Source organism: Silurus meridionalis, chromosome 19, assembly GCF_014805685.1.
Source record: "Silurus meridionalis isolate SWU-2019-XX chromosome 19, ASM1480568v1, whole genome shotgun sequence".
In the NCBI taxonomy this organism is placed as follows: Eukaryota; Metazoa; Chordata; class Actinopteri; order Siluriformes; family Siluridae; genus Silurus; species Silurus meridionalis.
This window is the reverse complement of record NC_060902.1, coordinates 692,338-710,071: the sequence shown is the minus strand read 5'-3', so window position 1 is coordinate 710,071 and position 17,734 is coordinate 692,338. Positions and strand designations below refer to the sequence as shown.

The window sequence follows — 17,734 nt, the reverse complement described above, 5'->3', positions numbered from 1 at the left end:
CTAATGTATCTTACATCTCTCATGTTTCTCTCCGTGTTTCTCACATCTCTTCTCAAGTCTCACCCCATGTTTCTCACGTCTTTCCTCATGTTTCTCCCCATGTTTCTCACATCTCTTCTCATGTCTTTCCCAATGTTTCTCACATTTCCCCTCACATCTCTCCTCATGTTTCTCACATCTCTCCTCATGTTTCTCACATCTCTCCTCATGTTTCTCATGTCTCTCCCCATGTCTCTCCCATCTCTCCTCATGTCTCTCCCCATGTCTCTCCTCATTTTTCTTATGTCTCTCCCCATGTTTCTCCCAATGTTTCTCACATCTCTCCTCATGTCCCTCCCTATGTTTCTCACATCTCTCCTCACGTCTCTCCCCACGTCTCTCCTCATGTCTCTCCCCATGTTTTTCACATCTCTCCTCACGTCTCTCCCCATGTCTCTCCTCATGTTTTTCACGTCTCTCCTCATGTCCCTCCCCATGTTTCTCTCATTTCTCCTCACGTCCCTCCTCGTGTCGCTCCCCATGGTTTTCACATCTCTCCTCATGTCTCTCCCCATGTCTCTCCCATCTCTCCTCACGTCTCTCCTCGTGTTTCTCACGTCTCTCCCCATGTTTCTCCCAATGTTTCTTACATCTCCTCACGTCCCTCCTCATGTCGCTCCCTATGGTTTTCACATCTCTCCTCATGCCTCTCCCCATGTTATACACATCTCTTCTCATGTCTCTTCCCATGTTATTCACATCTCTCTCACGTCTCTCCCCATGTCTCTCCCCATGTTTCTTACATCTCTCCTCACGTCTCTCCCCACGTCTCTCCTCATGTTTCTCACGACTCTCCCCAAGTTCCTCCCAATGTTTCTCACATCTCTCCTCATGTCTCTCCCCATGTTTCTCACATCTCTCCTCACGTCCCTCCTCATGTCTCTCCCCATGTTTTTCACATCTCTCCTCATGTCTCTCCCCATGTTTTTCACATCTCTCCTCATGTCTCTCCCGATGTTTTTCATATCTCTCCTCGCGTCTCTCCCCTTGTGTCTCCTCATGTTTCTCACATCTCTCCCCATGTCTCTCCTCATGTTTTTATACATCTTTTATCATGCATCTCCCCATGTTTCTCACGTCTCTCCCCACGTTTCCTAAATCTCTCCTCACGTCTCTCCCCATGTTTCTTACATCTCTCCTCATGTCTCTCGCCATGTTTCTCCCAATGTTTTTCACATCTCTCATGTCTCTCCCCATGTTTCTTACATCTCTCCTCATGTCTCTCCTCATGCTTCTCACATCTCTCACTATGTTTCTCCCTATGTTTCTCCCCATGTTTCTCACTAGTACTGAGCATCGAGTACTCACTATTGAGTACAGAGTACTGAGCAGAACCAACCAAGTAAAAAAAGAAAAATACACAATTATACACAACTGCACATAACTACACACAACAGAGCCAGTCAGAGACGACACTTGCTCTGTAGAAGGGTGGGTGAGAAGGTTAATGTGTTGTGTTGAGTAAAATTTGCTGCTAAATCTGAGTAACATTCCATATAATTGGAGATGAGCGTGTTAGTGTGTTAGCATGAGGACTCACGGCTGGCAGAGTTTGACCAGGTCCTGGTCGGTGGTCCCGGGGTGAAGGCCGCGGATGTAGAGGTTGGTTTTGCTCAGTTGTTCACCGCCTCCTCCACTGCTCGCGCTGCTGCTGTTAGTGTTGGGACTCGGTGGTGCCATCTGGAGGCCGGAGGAGACATAGGACTGCTGCAGGAACACAACAAATACGAATGACCACTATGTGTGTTTACATTCATCCCCACCACAAAACTATATAAAAGGGCAACTGAAAATGACCAATAAACAGTAAGGGAGCACATGTACTCCGCCTCCTTTTATAGGAAGCCATTGACTAGCTAAATGAGCATTCGTTATGTAAGACCTTCACACTGGTTGAATCAGACATCATTACCATCAACACCATGAGACTTTAGAGTCGATCCACACCTCCCCTACCCCCCAACCCCCGGTTCCTCTCTCTAGTGGTTCAGTCCATTGTCTTACATTTCTAATAATAACACTACACAACCTGCAGACACACAGTGGAGAATCGGAACAGAGCGCCTCCAGTACAGCTGCAGGGGTCAAAGGGTTCGAATCCCAACCGTACGACTCTCACACGCACTAAACCACATAACCGTATCAAAACTTCCCAATTATCCCAGCACCCCACTTCCTTTTGGTTGATACGGTTACGGGATCCTGTTTCCTCTTCAATGGATCCAGTGAGGAGTGAAGACCTAACAGAAAATCCAATCAGAGAAATCAGACCTCTGGAGTACGAGGAGGAGATTTGTTCAGGGATTGAAGGTCACAGAGCAATCGTTTAGAGATGCTCTGATGGGTTCCAGGTGCACAAGGAACCCCATGGAGAACAGGTCCTGATCTCGCTAAGAAGTCATCTCAAAGATTTCTTTTTATAACCAACATACACAACACACTCTCACACACACACACACACACACACACACACACACACACACACTTCTATAAATGGCTTTTATCTCGGACATTCTGAGGAACTCCAATTTTTCAGAGAAACGTTATTAAAGATGCAGTTCCCAGAAAACCAAACTTCACATGAAGCATGACATCATCACTTAGTGCCTTGACCCCTTCAAATATTCTTCTCTTTTATCCCTCTTTCTTTTTTTTGTCTGTGTCTTCCTTCTGTCTTTCTTTCTTACTCTTTCTTTTCTTTTTCCCTCCCTCTTTCCTTTTCCCTCCTTCTTTCTTTCTGTCCAGCTCTCTCTCACACCCACTTTATTCTCTTTTTCTGTGTCTCTCTATTCTCTCTTTTACCCCTCCTCTCTTTCTCTCTATCTTTCATGTCTCCCTCCCTCTGTCTCTTCTCATCTTTCTCTCCTTCAATAAATATTTCTTTTCTATATTACACTTTCTCTGTTTCTCTCTGTATTTCTCTTTCCCTCAGTTTCCTTTTCTCTATTTCTCTCCTGTCAGTCTGTCTCTCTGTCTCTCTCTCTCTCTCCTGCTTTCTTTTGCTTTCTCACTGCCTCACTGTCAACTGCCACCTCTCCTTCTCTCTCTCCATCTCTCTCTCGCTCCCTCTCCACACTGACACGGACACTGATCCTCCTTCTTCTTCTCCAAACCATGACCTCATCACCAGCGGGAGTTTCCCACAACGCATGATGCAACTTTAATAAAAATCAGAGCAGATCTCGTTCCTCCTCAAACTTCTGGCTTTCACAGCATCTCTCAACATCCAAAGCCAAAAATCTCCTACATTTATTTCTTCCATGCAACGTTCATCAAACATCTCCAGCTTAGAAGCTTCAAACATCACACTCCTTTTTCAGGAGCCTGCAGAACCCTGCAACAGATCCTGTTCAGAACCCCGAGACTACTGAGAGGAACTCCCCCGAGAACCTTTTCCTGTGTGTAGAAACCGAAAGCGTCTCTGAGCCTGGACAAGTTTCAAAAAAGGACGTTTACAACTGAATTCATTAACAACAGAAAGAAAGAATGAAAGACAGAAACGTATTAGAGAAAGAAACAGGAAATTAATAAAGTGAAGAAACAAACAAAATTAGCAGAAGAAAGACAAAAGTAATGAAAGGAAGGAAAAAAGAAAAGAACTACAGAAAAAAGAATTAAAAAGCAGGATTAAAATAACACTGGGATTTTAACATAAAAATCAAACAAAACAATTATTATTTTTTCTTTTTACAGTGAAACTGTACAGTGTTTCTCTACAGTGTTACTCTATAGTGTTACTCTGCAGTATTACTGCACAGTGTTTCTCTACAGTGTTACTCTACAGTGTTTGTCTAGTGTTACTGTACAGTGTTACTCTACATTGTTACTGTACAGTATTACTCTGCAGTGTTACTGTACAGTGTTTCTCTACAGTGTTACTGTACAGTGTTACTCTACAGTGTTACTCTATAGTGTTACTCTGCAGTATTACTGCACAGTGTTTCTCTACAGTGTTACTCTACAGTGTTTGTCTAGTGTTACTGTACAGTGTTACTCTACATTGTTACTGTACAGTATTACTCTGCAGTGTTACTGTACAGTGTTTCTCTACAGTGTTACTGTACAGTGTTTCTCTACATTGTTACTGTACAGTATTACTCTGCAGTGTTACTGTACAGTGTTTCTCTACAGTGTTACTGTACAGTGTTACTCTATAGTGTTACTCTACAGTGTTTCTCTACATGTTACTCTGAAGTGTTACTCTACAGTGTTACTGTACAGTGTTACTCTATAGTGTTACTCTACAGTGTTTCTCTACATGTTACTCTGAAGTGTTACTCTACAGTGTTACTGTACAGTGTTTCTACATGTTACTCTGAGGTGTTACTCTACAGTGTTTGTCTACAGTGTTACTGTACAGTGTTTCTCTACATTGTTACTGTACAGTATTACTCTGCAGTGTTACTGTACAGTGTTTCTCTACAGTGTTACTGTACAGTGTTACTCTATAGTGTTACTCTACAGTGTTTCTCTACATGTTACTCTGAAGTGTTACTCTACAGTGTTACTGTACAGTGTTACTCTACAGTGTTACTCTACAGTGTTTCTCTACATGTTACTCTGAAGTGTTACTCAAATCAAAATCAAATCAAATTTTATTTGTCACAAACACATACATACAGGGTACGACATGCAGTGAAATGCTTTTGACGACGGTCCGGCATGAGGGAATAAAATAGGGTAAAAAAGGAGAATAGAAAATATAAAAAATATAAATATAATAACAAAATTTAAAGAAAAATATAATAAGAAAGAAGGCAGATAAATAAGATGTAGAGATATATAAATATATATAAATATATATGTATATATACATATACACATATATACACATACATATACATATATATACACATACACTGAAAATGTACACAGAAAATGTTTATGTTTATGGCAGTGTGCAGTTAGCCAGTAAACAACAGTAAACAAGTTATGATTGACCATGAGTGTCCGTGTGCAGTGAGGTGTGGTGTAAAGTGTCCTTGTGCGGATGGTGTGGTATAAGAAAAGAGAATATAAAAAATATGAAATAAATATGAAAAGAAAATGAAAAGAAAATATGAAAAGAGATGGAATGTAAAGTGCACTGTGCTGTGCAAGTCCAGTGTATAATGTGCCGTAGCACGAAAAGTGTGGTTGTGCAGGGGAAAAATGGTGATGATGGAGAGAGTGGGCCAGTTTTAGATCCTGGGTGTTTCCTGGTTTAAACTCCGAATGGCCTGCGGAAGAAGCTCCTCCTCATTCTCTCTGTGTTCGCCTTCAGGGAGCGGAAGCGTTTCCCAACGCAACAGAGAAAAGAGTCCATTGTTGGGATGGCTGAGGTCCTTCACAATTTTCCTGGCTCTGGTCCTGCACCGTGTGCTGTAGATGTCCTGCAGGTCAGGAGCTCGGTGTGGATGGTACGTTCAGCTGAACGCACCACCCTCTGGAGGGCTCGTCTGTCCTGCATGGTGCTGTTCCCGAACCAGGAAGTGATGCTACCCGTCAGAACGCTCTCGATGGTGCAGGTGTAAAAAGTCTTAAGCACCTGAGAGGGTAGTTTAAAGTCCCTTAAGCGTCTCAGATGGTACAGACGCTGCCGGGCCTTCTTCACCAGGGTGTTGATGTGACAGGACCAAGACAGGTCCTGTGTGATGTGAACACCCAGGTACCGGAAACTGTCCACTCTTTCCACTGGAGTCCCGCAGATGTTTAGCGGTTGGTATGACCGCTCCTGCTTCGTGCTGAAGTCCACGATCAACTCCTTAGTCTTGCTGACGTTCAGGAGAAGGTTGTTCTCCTGGCACCATCTCTCCAGGTTTTTAACTTCCTGTAGGTAGGCCGTCTCGTCGTTGTTGGAGATCAGGCCCACCACAACGGTGTCGTCAGCAAACTTGATGATGGTTGTGGAGTTGGAAGTGGCCACACAGTCATGTGTGTACAGTGAGTACAGCAGGGGGCTCAGAACACAACCCTGGGGAGCTCCAGTGCTGAGGGTGAGGGTGGATGAGGTGTGTTTTCCCACCCGTACAGCTTGTGGTCTGTCCGTCAGAAAGTTCGAGATCCATTGACACAGCGGCAGGCTGAGTCCCAGGACCTCCAACTTAGAGGTGAGTGTGGAGGGAATTATGGTGTTGAATGCTGAACTGTAGTCCACGAACAACATCTTTGTGTAATTCCCATTTCTTTGGTCCAGGTGGCTGTTTGTAGTGTGGAGAAGATGTGCAATTGCGTCCTCAGTCGAACGGTTCTGACGGTACGCAAACTGTAATGGGTCCAGTGTGTCTGGTAGTGATGCAGTGATGAAGTCTCTGACCAGTCTCTCAAAGCACTTCATCACTACTGAGGTCAGAGCTACAGGGCGGTAGTCATTGAGGCAGGCAGGCTGGGGTTTCTTTGGGACAGGGACAATAGTGGACTGTTTGAAGCATGAGGGGACAACAGCCTGTTCCAGAGAGAGGTTGAATATCTCAGTGAACACCGGTGCTAGCTGGTCAGCGCAGGCTTTCAGAACCCGACCTGTGATTCCATCTGGTCCTGCTGCCTTCCTGGTATTCACTCTCTTGAATGCCCTCCTCACGTCATGCTCCGAGATGGTGAATGTGTTTGCCTCTCCGGCTCTCTCGGCGTGCATGCTGGTTGTGCCGCTAGCGCCGCTAGCATGGTTAGCTGCAGCCTCGAAACGAGCGTAGAAGGTGTTTAGCTCATCTGCCAGAGAAGCGTCCGCATTCACCATTCTGGAAGATGGTGTTTTATAGTCCGTTATTGTCCTTAGTCCCTGCCACAGGCTTCTAGAGCCACCTTGTTGGAACTGTGACTCTAGTTTACTCCCGTAGCGCCGCTTTGCATCCTTCACCGCTCTGCGAACACTGTAAGATGCAGCCTTGTATTCATCCATGTCCCCGGTGGCGAGCCCCGTGTTGTAGGCAGCGGAGCGGGATCTTAGAGCGTCGCGGATAGTTTTATCCACCCACGGCTTCTGGTTGGGAAATGTTCGGATAGTGGTTTTTTGCACCGTATCATCCGTTAGTTTCCCGATGAATCCCACAACCGCTTCCGTAAACATGTTGACGTCATCAGAGCTGCGCCGAAACATGTCCCAGTCTGCGTCATCCAAAGCGTCCTGCAGAGCGGCCACCGATTGGTCAGTCCAGCGCGCGACCTCCCTCTGAACCGGAGCTTCCTGTTTCAGCCTTTGTTTGTAAACAGGCATGAGGAAGATGGCGGCATGGTCCGATTTCCCAAACGGTGGACGTGATTGTGCCTTGTAGCCGTTCTTAAGTGTTGTGTAGCAGTGGTCCAGTGTTCTTTCGCCCCTGGTGGGGCAGGTGATGTGCTGGTAAAAGTTCGGGAGTGCGCGCTTGAGGTTGGCATTGTTGAAATCTCCGACCACAATGAGCGCAGCGTCGATGCTGTGTTTGGTGAAGAGTTAGTGTCTCATGTAAGTCCCATACTGCAGTGTCCGTGTCCGCTTGAGGTGGAATATAAACGGCACTGACTATGACCGAGCTGAATTCCCGAGGTAGATAGAAGGGCCGACATTTGATGGACAGTAGTTCCAGGTTTGGTGAGCAGGAGCGTGAAAGAGGAACAATGCTCGCACTGTCGCACCAGTGTTTGTTCACCATCAGACACACTCCACCTCCTCTTGACTTTCCCGAATCCAGTGTTCTGTCCATGCGGTAAACCGAGAAAACTCGGCCGGCTGGATGGCGTGGTCCGTACCGCTGGGTTCAGCCATGTCTCGGTGAAGCAGAGAAGGTTGCAGTCGAATGTCTCTCTGGAACTTGACCCTTGCCCTGAGGTCGTCGAGCTTGTTCTCCAGTGACTGGACGTTGGCTAACAGGATACTAGGTAAGGGAGCGCGGTGTGCGCGAGCCCTCAGCCTGTTCCTGACGCCGGCTCGTTTCCCTCTCGGACGCCGGTACGGGTCATGTCCTTTGTTCTCCCTCAGGATCTCTCTCGGCCAGCATGGGTCCGGGTTTAAAAGCGGCGAAAGGTGAGTGTATTGTACACCAATAGATATAAGAGTGTCTCTGTCATATCTAATGGTGTCCATCTTGTGTAGATGGAAATAAAACTAGTTAAATAAAAATATAAAAATAAACAAAAAAGAAAAATCGTAGCCGGAGCAGTCGTGACGGCAGCCGATCTCACCGGCGCCATCTTGTTGATTTGATACTCTACAGTGTTACTGTACAGTGTTTCTTTACATTGTTTCTCTACATTGTTACTCTACTACATTGTTACTCCGCAGTGTTACTCTACAGTAAAAGACTAATAGCAGTGTTTCTGTTCCCTAATTGAAAAACCCACATGACCTCAGGGGACACAACGGCAAAATGTCTGTCTGTGATTGGAGCAAAAACAACATCCTGTCTGATACAATCTCACCACATTTCTCCTCTTTCCTCCACTTTCCTCTTCATTTTTCCTCATTCCTCCTCTTTCTTCATCATTCCCACAACACCAGGGTCCTGTCCCGACTCGCTCATGTCACATGTTAATGTCATCAGACTTACTCTGTCCTTCATGTTCTACATGTCACGTCTCCTTTACTGTATGGATTCAGACTCGCTCTGTCCTTCACGTCACTTCTCCTGTATGGACTCGGACTCTCTGTCCTTCACGTCACTTCTCCTGTATGGACTCGGACTCGCTCTGTCCTTCACGTCACTTCTCCTGTATGGACTCGGACTCGCTCTGTCCTTCACGTCACTTCTCCTGTATGGACTCGGACTCGCTCTGTCCTTCACATCACTTCTCCTGTATGGACTCGGACTCGCTCTGTCCTTCACGTCACTTCTCCTGTATGGACTCGGACTCGCTCTATCCTTCACGTCACTTCTTCTGTATGGACTCGGACTTGCTCTATCCTTCACGTCATGTCTCCTGTATGGACTCGGACTCGCTCTGTCCTTCACGTCACTTCTTCTGTATGGACTCGGACTCGCTCTATCCTTCACGTCACTTCTCCTGTATGGACTCGGACTCGCTCTGTCCTTCACGTCACTTCTCCTGTATGGACTCGGACTCGCTCTTTCCTTCACGTCACTTCTTCTGTATGGACTCGGACTCGCTCTGTCCTTCACGTCACTTCTCCTGTATGGACTCGGACTCGCTCTATCCTTCACGCCACTTCTTCTGTATGGATTTGGACTTGCTCTATCCTTCACGCCATGTCTCCTGTATGGACTCGGACTCTCTGTCCTTCACGCCACTTCTTCTGTATGGACTGGACTCGCTCTATCCTTCACGTCATGTCTCCTGTATGGACTCGACTCGCTCTGTCCTTCACGCCACTTCTCCTGTATGGACTCGGACTCGCTCTGTCCTTCACGTCACTTCTCCTGTATGGACTCGGACTCGCTCTGTCCTTCACATCACTTCTCCTGTATGGACTCGGACTCGCTCTGTCCTTCACGTCACTTCTCCTGTATGGACTCGGACTCGCTCTATCCTTCACGTCACTTCTTCTGTATGGACTCGGACTTGCTCTATCCTTCACGCCATGTCTCCTGTATGGACTCGACTCGCTCTGTCCTTCACGCCACTTCTTCTGTATGGACTGGACTCGCTCTATCCTTCACGCCACTTCTCCTGTATGGACTCGGACTCGCTCTGTCCTTCACGTCACTTCTCCTGTATGGACTCGGACTCGCTCTTTCCTTCACGTCACTTCTTCTGTATGGACTCGGACTCGCTCTGTCCTTCACGTCACTTCTCCTGTATGGACTCGGACTCGCTCTATCCTTCACGTCACTTCTTCTGTATGGATTTGGACTTGCTCTATCCTTCACGTCATGTCTCCTGTATGGACTCGGACTCGCTCTGTCCTTCACGTCACTTCTTCTGTATGGACTCGGACTCGCTCTATCCTTCACGTCATGTCTCCTGTATGGACTCGGACTCGCTCTGTCCTTCACGTCACTTCTCCTGTATGGACTCGGACTCGCTCTGTCCTTCACGTCACTTCTCCTGTATGGACTCGACTCGCTCTGTCCTTCACGTCACTTCTCCTGTATGGACTCGGACTCGCTCTGTCCTTCACGTCACTTCTCCTGTATGGACTCGGACTCGCTCTGTCCTTCACGTCACTTCTCCTGTATGGACTCGGACTTGCTCTATAATTCACATCATGTCTCCTGTATGGACTTGGACTCGCTCTGTCCTTCACGTCACTTCTTCTGTATGGACTCGGACTCGCTCTGTCCTTCACGCCACTTCTCCTGTATGGACTCGGACTCGCTCTGTCCTTCACGTCCACTTCTCCTGTATGGACTCGGACTCTCTCTGTCCTTCACGTCACTTCTCCTGTATGGACTCGGACTCGCTCTGTCCTTCACGTCACTTCTCCTGTATGGACTCGGACTTGCTCTATAATTCACGTCATGTCTCCTGTATGGACATGGACTCGCTCTGTCCTTCACGTCACTTCTTCTGTATGGACTCGGACTCGCTCTATCCTTCACGTCATGTCTCCTGTTTGGACTCGAACTCGCTCTGTCCTTCACGTCATGTTTACTTTACGGACTTGAACTCGCTCTGTCGTCACCATAAACGTATATAATAAATATGATCTATATGTCCCTCACTGACTGCAGCACAGTAAATAAAACGCGTCACCAGATGTCAATCTGCAAAACCATTCTATCAAACGACTCAGAATCATATTCACAAAATGGGTTCATTAAGTATGAATTATATTGGCAGAAGAATGCTGAGGATGGAGCCACCAGGTAGGAGGAAAAGAGGAAGGCCAAGGAGGAGGTTCATGGATGTGGTGAGGGAAGACATGCAGGTAGTTGGTGTAAAAGAGGCAGATGTAGAGGACAGGGTGGTATGGAGACGGATGATCCGCTGTGGCGACCCTTAATGGGAGCAGCCGAAAGAAGAAGAAGAAGAAGAAGAAGAAGAAGTAGTGTTTATTTTTAGAGAAGTAAATCTGAAGTCCTGTTGAAATCACTGGTGATGTCAGTCAGCAGGGACACTGTAACACTGTGAACAGGAGACAGAGACAGCTTTCAGATCCAGATCGAGTCAGATGTGGTGACACTGATTCTGACTCGGTGTCAAATAAATTATTGATTCCTCAGGAAGGCGGATTCAAGGCTGCTAGAGACATTTAAAGAACGAGGAAATGAACAGCACATGATCGTACACTCAGAGTGTGTGATCTCACTTTATCTTCTCTGCCTCACACACACACACACACACACACACACACACACACACACACACACACACACTGTGCTATGTGATTGTTCTGACCTTACAGCATGCTCCCAGAGGACTGAAGCTATGGTAAGAGTTCTCCTGTGAGAAAGGCCTTCAGAAAACACACACACACACACACACACACACACACACACACCTTGCTACTAATTCCTCTAGTATTAGTGTTAGAAACCAAACATGCTCTCGTTTACAGTAGCAAAAAGGAATGAATACAAAGGAGAAAATTATTTTTGTTAATATTAGTCTGCTATTTACAATCTTATTATTATTATTATTATTATTATTATTATTATTACTTTTCTTCGGTTATGTTTTTACCAGAGCTACAGTTTATAAGGTTTATAAATATTCGGACATCAGTGTAATGTCTGTGTCTCTGCGCCACATGGCCGGAGCGTGTTACAGCATAAAAATGCCCCTGTGTCTGAAGCCAGTTCCATGAAGATCTGCTGTCCATAGGTTGGTGGATGGTCTGCTACAGAGCTCTAAACCACACTGAACACCTGTGGGATGAATGTGAACATTGACTGCAGCCCAGGTCTCCTCACCTTCTCCCCTACATTAGTGCCTGATACCTGTGTGTCTACACAAAATCTAGTGGATCATCTTCCCAGAAGAGTGGAGCTCATGATAACAGTAACTGGAGAATAATGTGGAACTGCTCTTGTGGTCATTTTATAGCCACCATTTTTTTCCCACTAATTTCAACAAGCTGTAAATGAAGTCCGATCTGGAGTCAGACCGACGTTCAGGAGATCAGATGTTGAGGAGTTTATGAGATGCAACCTTATCTCTGATTCAGAGCACTTTAGATATTCTGTAGAAGATTTTTCACATCTGGAATCACAGAGTCTGGTTTCCTGATCACACGTTATCAACACCTTTGTTTTCTTCTCCTTGTTCTGAACTTCTCCGCTCTGAAAGCCGAGCCAGCCGCTCAGGCAGGGAGATTTATAGCCGGGATTTCTGGGAAATGTAGTCATAGTTTTTTGAAGTATGAGGCAGATCTGGTAACTGGAAACCGCATGCCATCTGGTTCTATAATTGCCGCCTGCATACAAAAGAGCCCTTTTTCACCCTTCAGCCCTCATTTACTTTGTGTTCTCTGCTTTGTTTACCCCCATGGCCCAGGTACAGGGGCGAGCGGAACGCCTGCGAAATGCCGACGGAGAACAGAGATGGAGAGAGAGATACGTCTGTAGCGCTGCACGTGGGAATCTGACCTCCAGGTGAACTCTGAAATGTTTATCATTCTTTTTAGATATGTGTCTATTCTTCAGACTCCGACAGAAACGTTTGACTACACGTGTAACAAAATTTCCCTTTTTCAACACCTGGACTTCTTTATGAACATCACATTCCACCCAATTGCTCTTATAATGAGGTCTAATCTTCTGGGAAGATTTTCCACTAGATTTATTCTGGTTCCTCTCCAGGTTTCTTTCTCATACGGGGAGTTTCTCCTTCACCACAGCCATCACTGGCTCACTAATCATGGATAAACTTACAGGCACTAAACGTCTACATTTCAACTTCATGCCCATTGTTAAAAGTAATCTACAAATAAAACTGAACAGAATTTAAGTCAGGTACTGATGTAGGAGGGTGAGGAGGCCTGAAGGTGTTCACCCCAAGGTGTTCAATGGGGTCAGAGCGCTATAGCAGATCTTCCACCACATCCACCCCATGTAAAGCAGATCTTCAGAGTTTGCTTTGTGCACAGGAGCAGTGTCGTGCAGGAACAGGCTTTGGGTCTCCTAGTTCAAGTGAAGGGAAAAGAAAATATTATATATGTTTCAGCATCCACAGACGTCTGATACAATCGCGTCTATTGTATCTATCTGTACTGTCCCAATACTTTTGGCTTTGCAATGTACATCAGACACCCGAGGGGAAATTTGTTCCCCCCCTTTTATCTTAGAGACTATGCTAGCCCAATCAGGAAGTGTGGGTGGAGCTAAATATAGTGCAGGTCACTGATTTGATTTGTCCGTAATAAGATTAGATAAAATAAGAGAAAAAAAGAATACAAGAGAGTGTTAAATAATTAGAAATAAAGAATAAAGGCCTGAAATCTGTCAGTAAACGACTCGTTTTTAAATCTGTAGCTTCAGTAAACACTGAAGCTTTGACTCACTTTTCAGAGCAGAGGAACTGCAGCACAAGTGTACATTATACTCTCGACTTACACAAAACACCTAACAAAGCACTGCTTTCATTACACACACACACACACACACACACACACACACACACACACACTGTGCGGCCAAAAGTATTAGGACACCGGACTTTTTATATGCCAGATGTGGTTCTACCCCAAACAGTACAAAGTTGGAGGCACACAATTGTACAGGACGTCTTTGGATGCAGTGGAATGAAATTTACACTCCACTTGAACCATGAGCACAAAGCCAGCTCCATAAAGATCTGCTTTCCATGGGCTGGATTTGGTGGAAGATCTCCTGTTATAGAGCATTGACCTCAACACTACTGAACACTGACTTTACTAACACCCTTGTGGACAAACGAATCTCCACAAAATGTAGTGGAACATCTTCCCAGAAGAGTGGAGCTTATTAAACAACATATAGGGACTAAAAATGCGGGATGGGATGTTCATAAAGTAGCACATCTTATGCGCAGTTGTCCACAAACTTTTGGCCCTATATTGTATAATGTGTATAAACATGTTTTAAGGAGTTAATGTTTAATTTAAACCTTTTACTTTTCATACTGAAGTCTGTACAAAGGCGAGAACCTCGAGTACTTTTATACGAGTAGAAGTGTAAAAGGGGGAGTTTTGCTGGTACTGGAGTCAGATTTACTTTTATTTGCATTCTATACATTAATGAGGCTGATTATAAACCCAAAGACGTCGCATATGTCTCATCAACGTTTCATCAACGTCATCTTATATAAATACTTTGATTTATATACCATCTCTCTCTCTGTCACACACACATACACACACATTTTAACTTTCATTTAACACCTGACATCGTTAAGTAGACGTATTTAAATTTTCATGTTTAAATGTTTTTCAGTGTTTATTTTAATTTTTTTGTATGAATGAAGAATCAGTCAGTCAGATTTTGAATCACTGATCATTCTGTCATGGCCATTTTCAAACGTTTAAAAGTTTATAATGTCGCAGCTGAATAGCCACAATGAAGAGAACTAGACAAGAAAATCAGCGAGATGTAAGCGAAGAGCTACAGTGTTTGGTCCTTGCAGCGTCTCTGTTTTCTCTCGATATGTTACACGTCTTCTCCTGATTCTGAAAAAATGGTCTGTATCATGTAATTATTCCAACACAGAGAAACGCTGTAAAATGGGTCTGATTGCACGTTATCCTGCTACGCATCTCAGGCACACAAGTTACACAATCTAAAAATCTACGCACTGAATGCAGACATTTGTTTTGTGAAAGTCACACCGGCACGGTGCGGAAATTTTCATCACACTGTACACTGATTACATTACGCTTTTCAATGAAACTATGAGCTATCAGACTATTAAAGGCTTTTCAAAAGTTCGCTTTCTGATCCACACATGAAGCGACAATGAAGCAACAATGCGAACTACGATACCAAACACTTTATTTGTACAACTTGCTACAAGCAACAAGCTACGGGAGTTACGTGACATTAAAACACAATTTGAAACATTAAGTTACAGATAATGTGTTAACTATTCACAAATTGTTTACGTCATTAACTAAAAAAATCTACAGTATTCAGAACTTTGTTTTTAACTGCATTACTGCAAATCCAAAACTTTTAACAAGCTGCATCTGGTGTGTTATGTCGGGCAGTTAAAGTCTAATTTGTTGCATTAGATGTAAATAAAACCCAGTGTGTACAGTCTAATGTATAAATTCTAATGTGTAAATTTTAGTGTGTAAATTCTGATGTGTAAAGTCTAGGGTATAAAGTCCAATATGTAAAATCAAGTGTGTAAAGTCTTGTGTGTAAAGTTCATTGTCTAAAGTGAGATGTGTAAATTCTGAAATATAAAGTCAAATATGTAATGATAGGTGTGTAAAGTCAGGTGTGTACTGCAGCCAGTGAAGCTCCTTTATATCATCATCTGCTTTTTATTTGTTTTAATCTAAGCTAGAACCTGATTGTAACACATCATAAGCAGTGCTACTGATAATAGTTGTGTAGATGATGAGTTGTCCTGGGGAAGTTCGTTTGGTCCTAAATGATGCTGTGTTGTTTATTTATTAGGCGTCTTTTTAAAAGGGAAGTAAATAAAAAACAGCTGAAACAATAGCACTGCAATAGGATCCAATTTTACACATTTGTACACAAAACAGTGAAAGTGAAAGAAACATGTGTTGGGTGTGTTTAATAGTAAATTAAAAGTAGAACTAACTGGATAAAAAATATTTGGCTAGATTGTATTTGTGTACAGATGATGTCTGTATGTGCTGTATTACTACTTTTGTATTTGCTCAATGTGAATAGTGGATTGTGATTGACTGGAAGTTCAGGTGTGAATAGTGGATTGTGATTGGCTGGAAGTTCAGGTGTGAATAGTGGATTGTGATTGGCTGGAAGATTTAAATCTGAATGAATGCATTGTAACCATAGTAACATCCAGTTTCCGCTCCACCCAGAGTGAGACGGTGATCGTACACATTTCCTAATGACCTTAATGAGCTGCATGGAGGAGTTTTGTGTGTGGTGGAACTTCTACGGTGAATACAGGGATTTTCATAAATGGCAAAATGAATTTGAAGAATCGGAAAAGAAATTAGCTAAAACGATTCCTCAAGTACCTCGAGTAATTCGAATTAGGGCTGGGCGATATGGCCTAAAAAAAAAATCCCTGATTTTTTCACAAAAAATCCGATTTGCGATTTAAATAGATTTTTTTCCCCCTGCTTAAAATCAACCTGCATATGACAAAGAAAATGTTTAAAAAAGTTGTAACTTTATTAAATGGGTTAAAGTGCAATCAGAAACAACAAGCCATTGTAAATTGTGAAAATAGAACGTAACATAACATAAAATGAGCAAACCTACAAAGAAAAATGTTTTGAGTGTTTAAATGTGGAACATGATTGAAAATTCACCTGAGGTTTGGAGTGATTTTGCCTTTACTTTTCTTAAAAACTCCACAGAAAAATGAGTTGAAATTTGAAAAAAGAATATAAAAGACAGCGAGATTCTAAATAAGAATTATTTGAAAGATTGAGCAAACCTCAAAAAAATGTTGAATGATTTAAATGCTCTGATTGTTCTGTTTCTTAACGGAAACGCGGTTCTGAAGCGTCTTTACAGGTATTTTGACCGCTCCCACCACCCGTACCGGAAGTGTACGATTAGACGCGCAACACTAAACAAAGTGCGGCTGCTTAACCGTGTATTTTCAGGATGCGGCTGCTTAAACGCAGTCTTGTGCTGCCGCTGTCTTGTTCACTTCGTAGGGCACTACATCTCTCCCACTCGACAGCATGCCTCTGTTTGAGATGCTGCAGTAAATTGATGGTACTAATACCTTTGCTTGTTCGCTGCCATGTTATTTGTGTATCTCTATAGCAAACGCGCGGGGGGGAGTCGGCGGACATTAAAGAGAAAACCGATTTTTATTAAAACATATCGACGTAAACTACACATTCGAGTTAATCGATAAAATCGATTTATTGCCCAGCCATAATTCGAATACAAAAATGCTTTGTTTATTAAATTAACTATTTATGGAGCACTGTGTTACCCCACTGACCAATATTACTGACGCACCGCCCTCTAATCTCTCAAACGCTCTGGACAGGAAAATACAAAATACGCTGCAGAATAAAAATGGAGGAACGAAGAGAAAACAGCAATGAATAAGGAGAAGATTCAGACCAAGGAAAATGCCAGAAAGTTTTCAAAGTTTAGGATGAATTTAAACTAAAACATAAAGAAAACACCGTACAGTGCGATTATTGTTTTTAAAGTAACGTGGTTAAAAGTAAAAAAACTTGAAATAGATTTTCATAATTTAATTCATGATTTTTTTTTATTGACATATTTCTATTTGCATTTTGATGTATGACAATTAAATGCACTAAATGTGTTTAGTTTTCACAGATATTCTTGTATTTTCTCTTGTATATTCAGTATCACTCTTTAATAAAGAAAAATAACTTCTTATCGGATTACTCGTAGAAAAACCCGATTACTAAAATGATCTACAGCTTCATTGTTAGTATTTTTTCCACTTCACCACATCATGTAGAGTAAAGTCATGATGTAATATGATAATGAATGTGTCGTTATCTGGACACTAAACCGCCATCTGTTGCTCATTACACACACTTGTCATGTAAATAAAAAAGCAGAGTAGAATCATTGGGTTGATGAACACACACTCTGTACATGACCCCTGGTGTTGGGCAGTGCTGAGACATTTCCCAAAAATCTAACACAAACATCTGCACACGTCAGAGCGACTCGAAATACAATCACAACTCCTGAGCGAT

General features: G+C 43.5%; 1 protein-coding gene across 1 annotated transcript in view; it reads right to left on the bottom strand.

Moving 5' to 3' along the window:
• The window catches only part of rbms2a (RNA binding motif, single stranded interacting protein 2a), a 31,088-nt gene that overhangs the window by 11,967 nt on the left and 1,387 nt on the right, over window positions 1-17,734 (bottom strand). Inside the window, 1 exon segment of the mRNA XM_046875317.1 lies at window positions 1,580-1,746. Coding sequence (XP_046731273.1) covers window positions 1,580-1,746 — 167 coding nt within the window.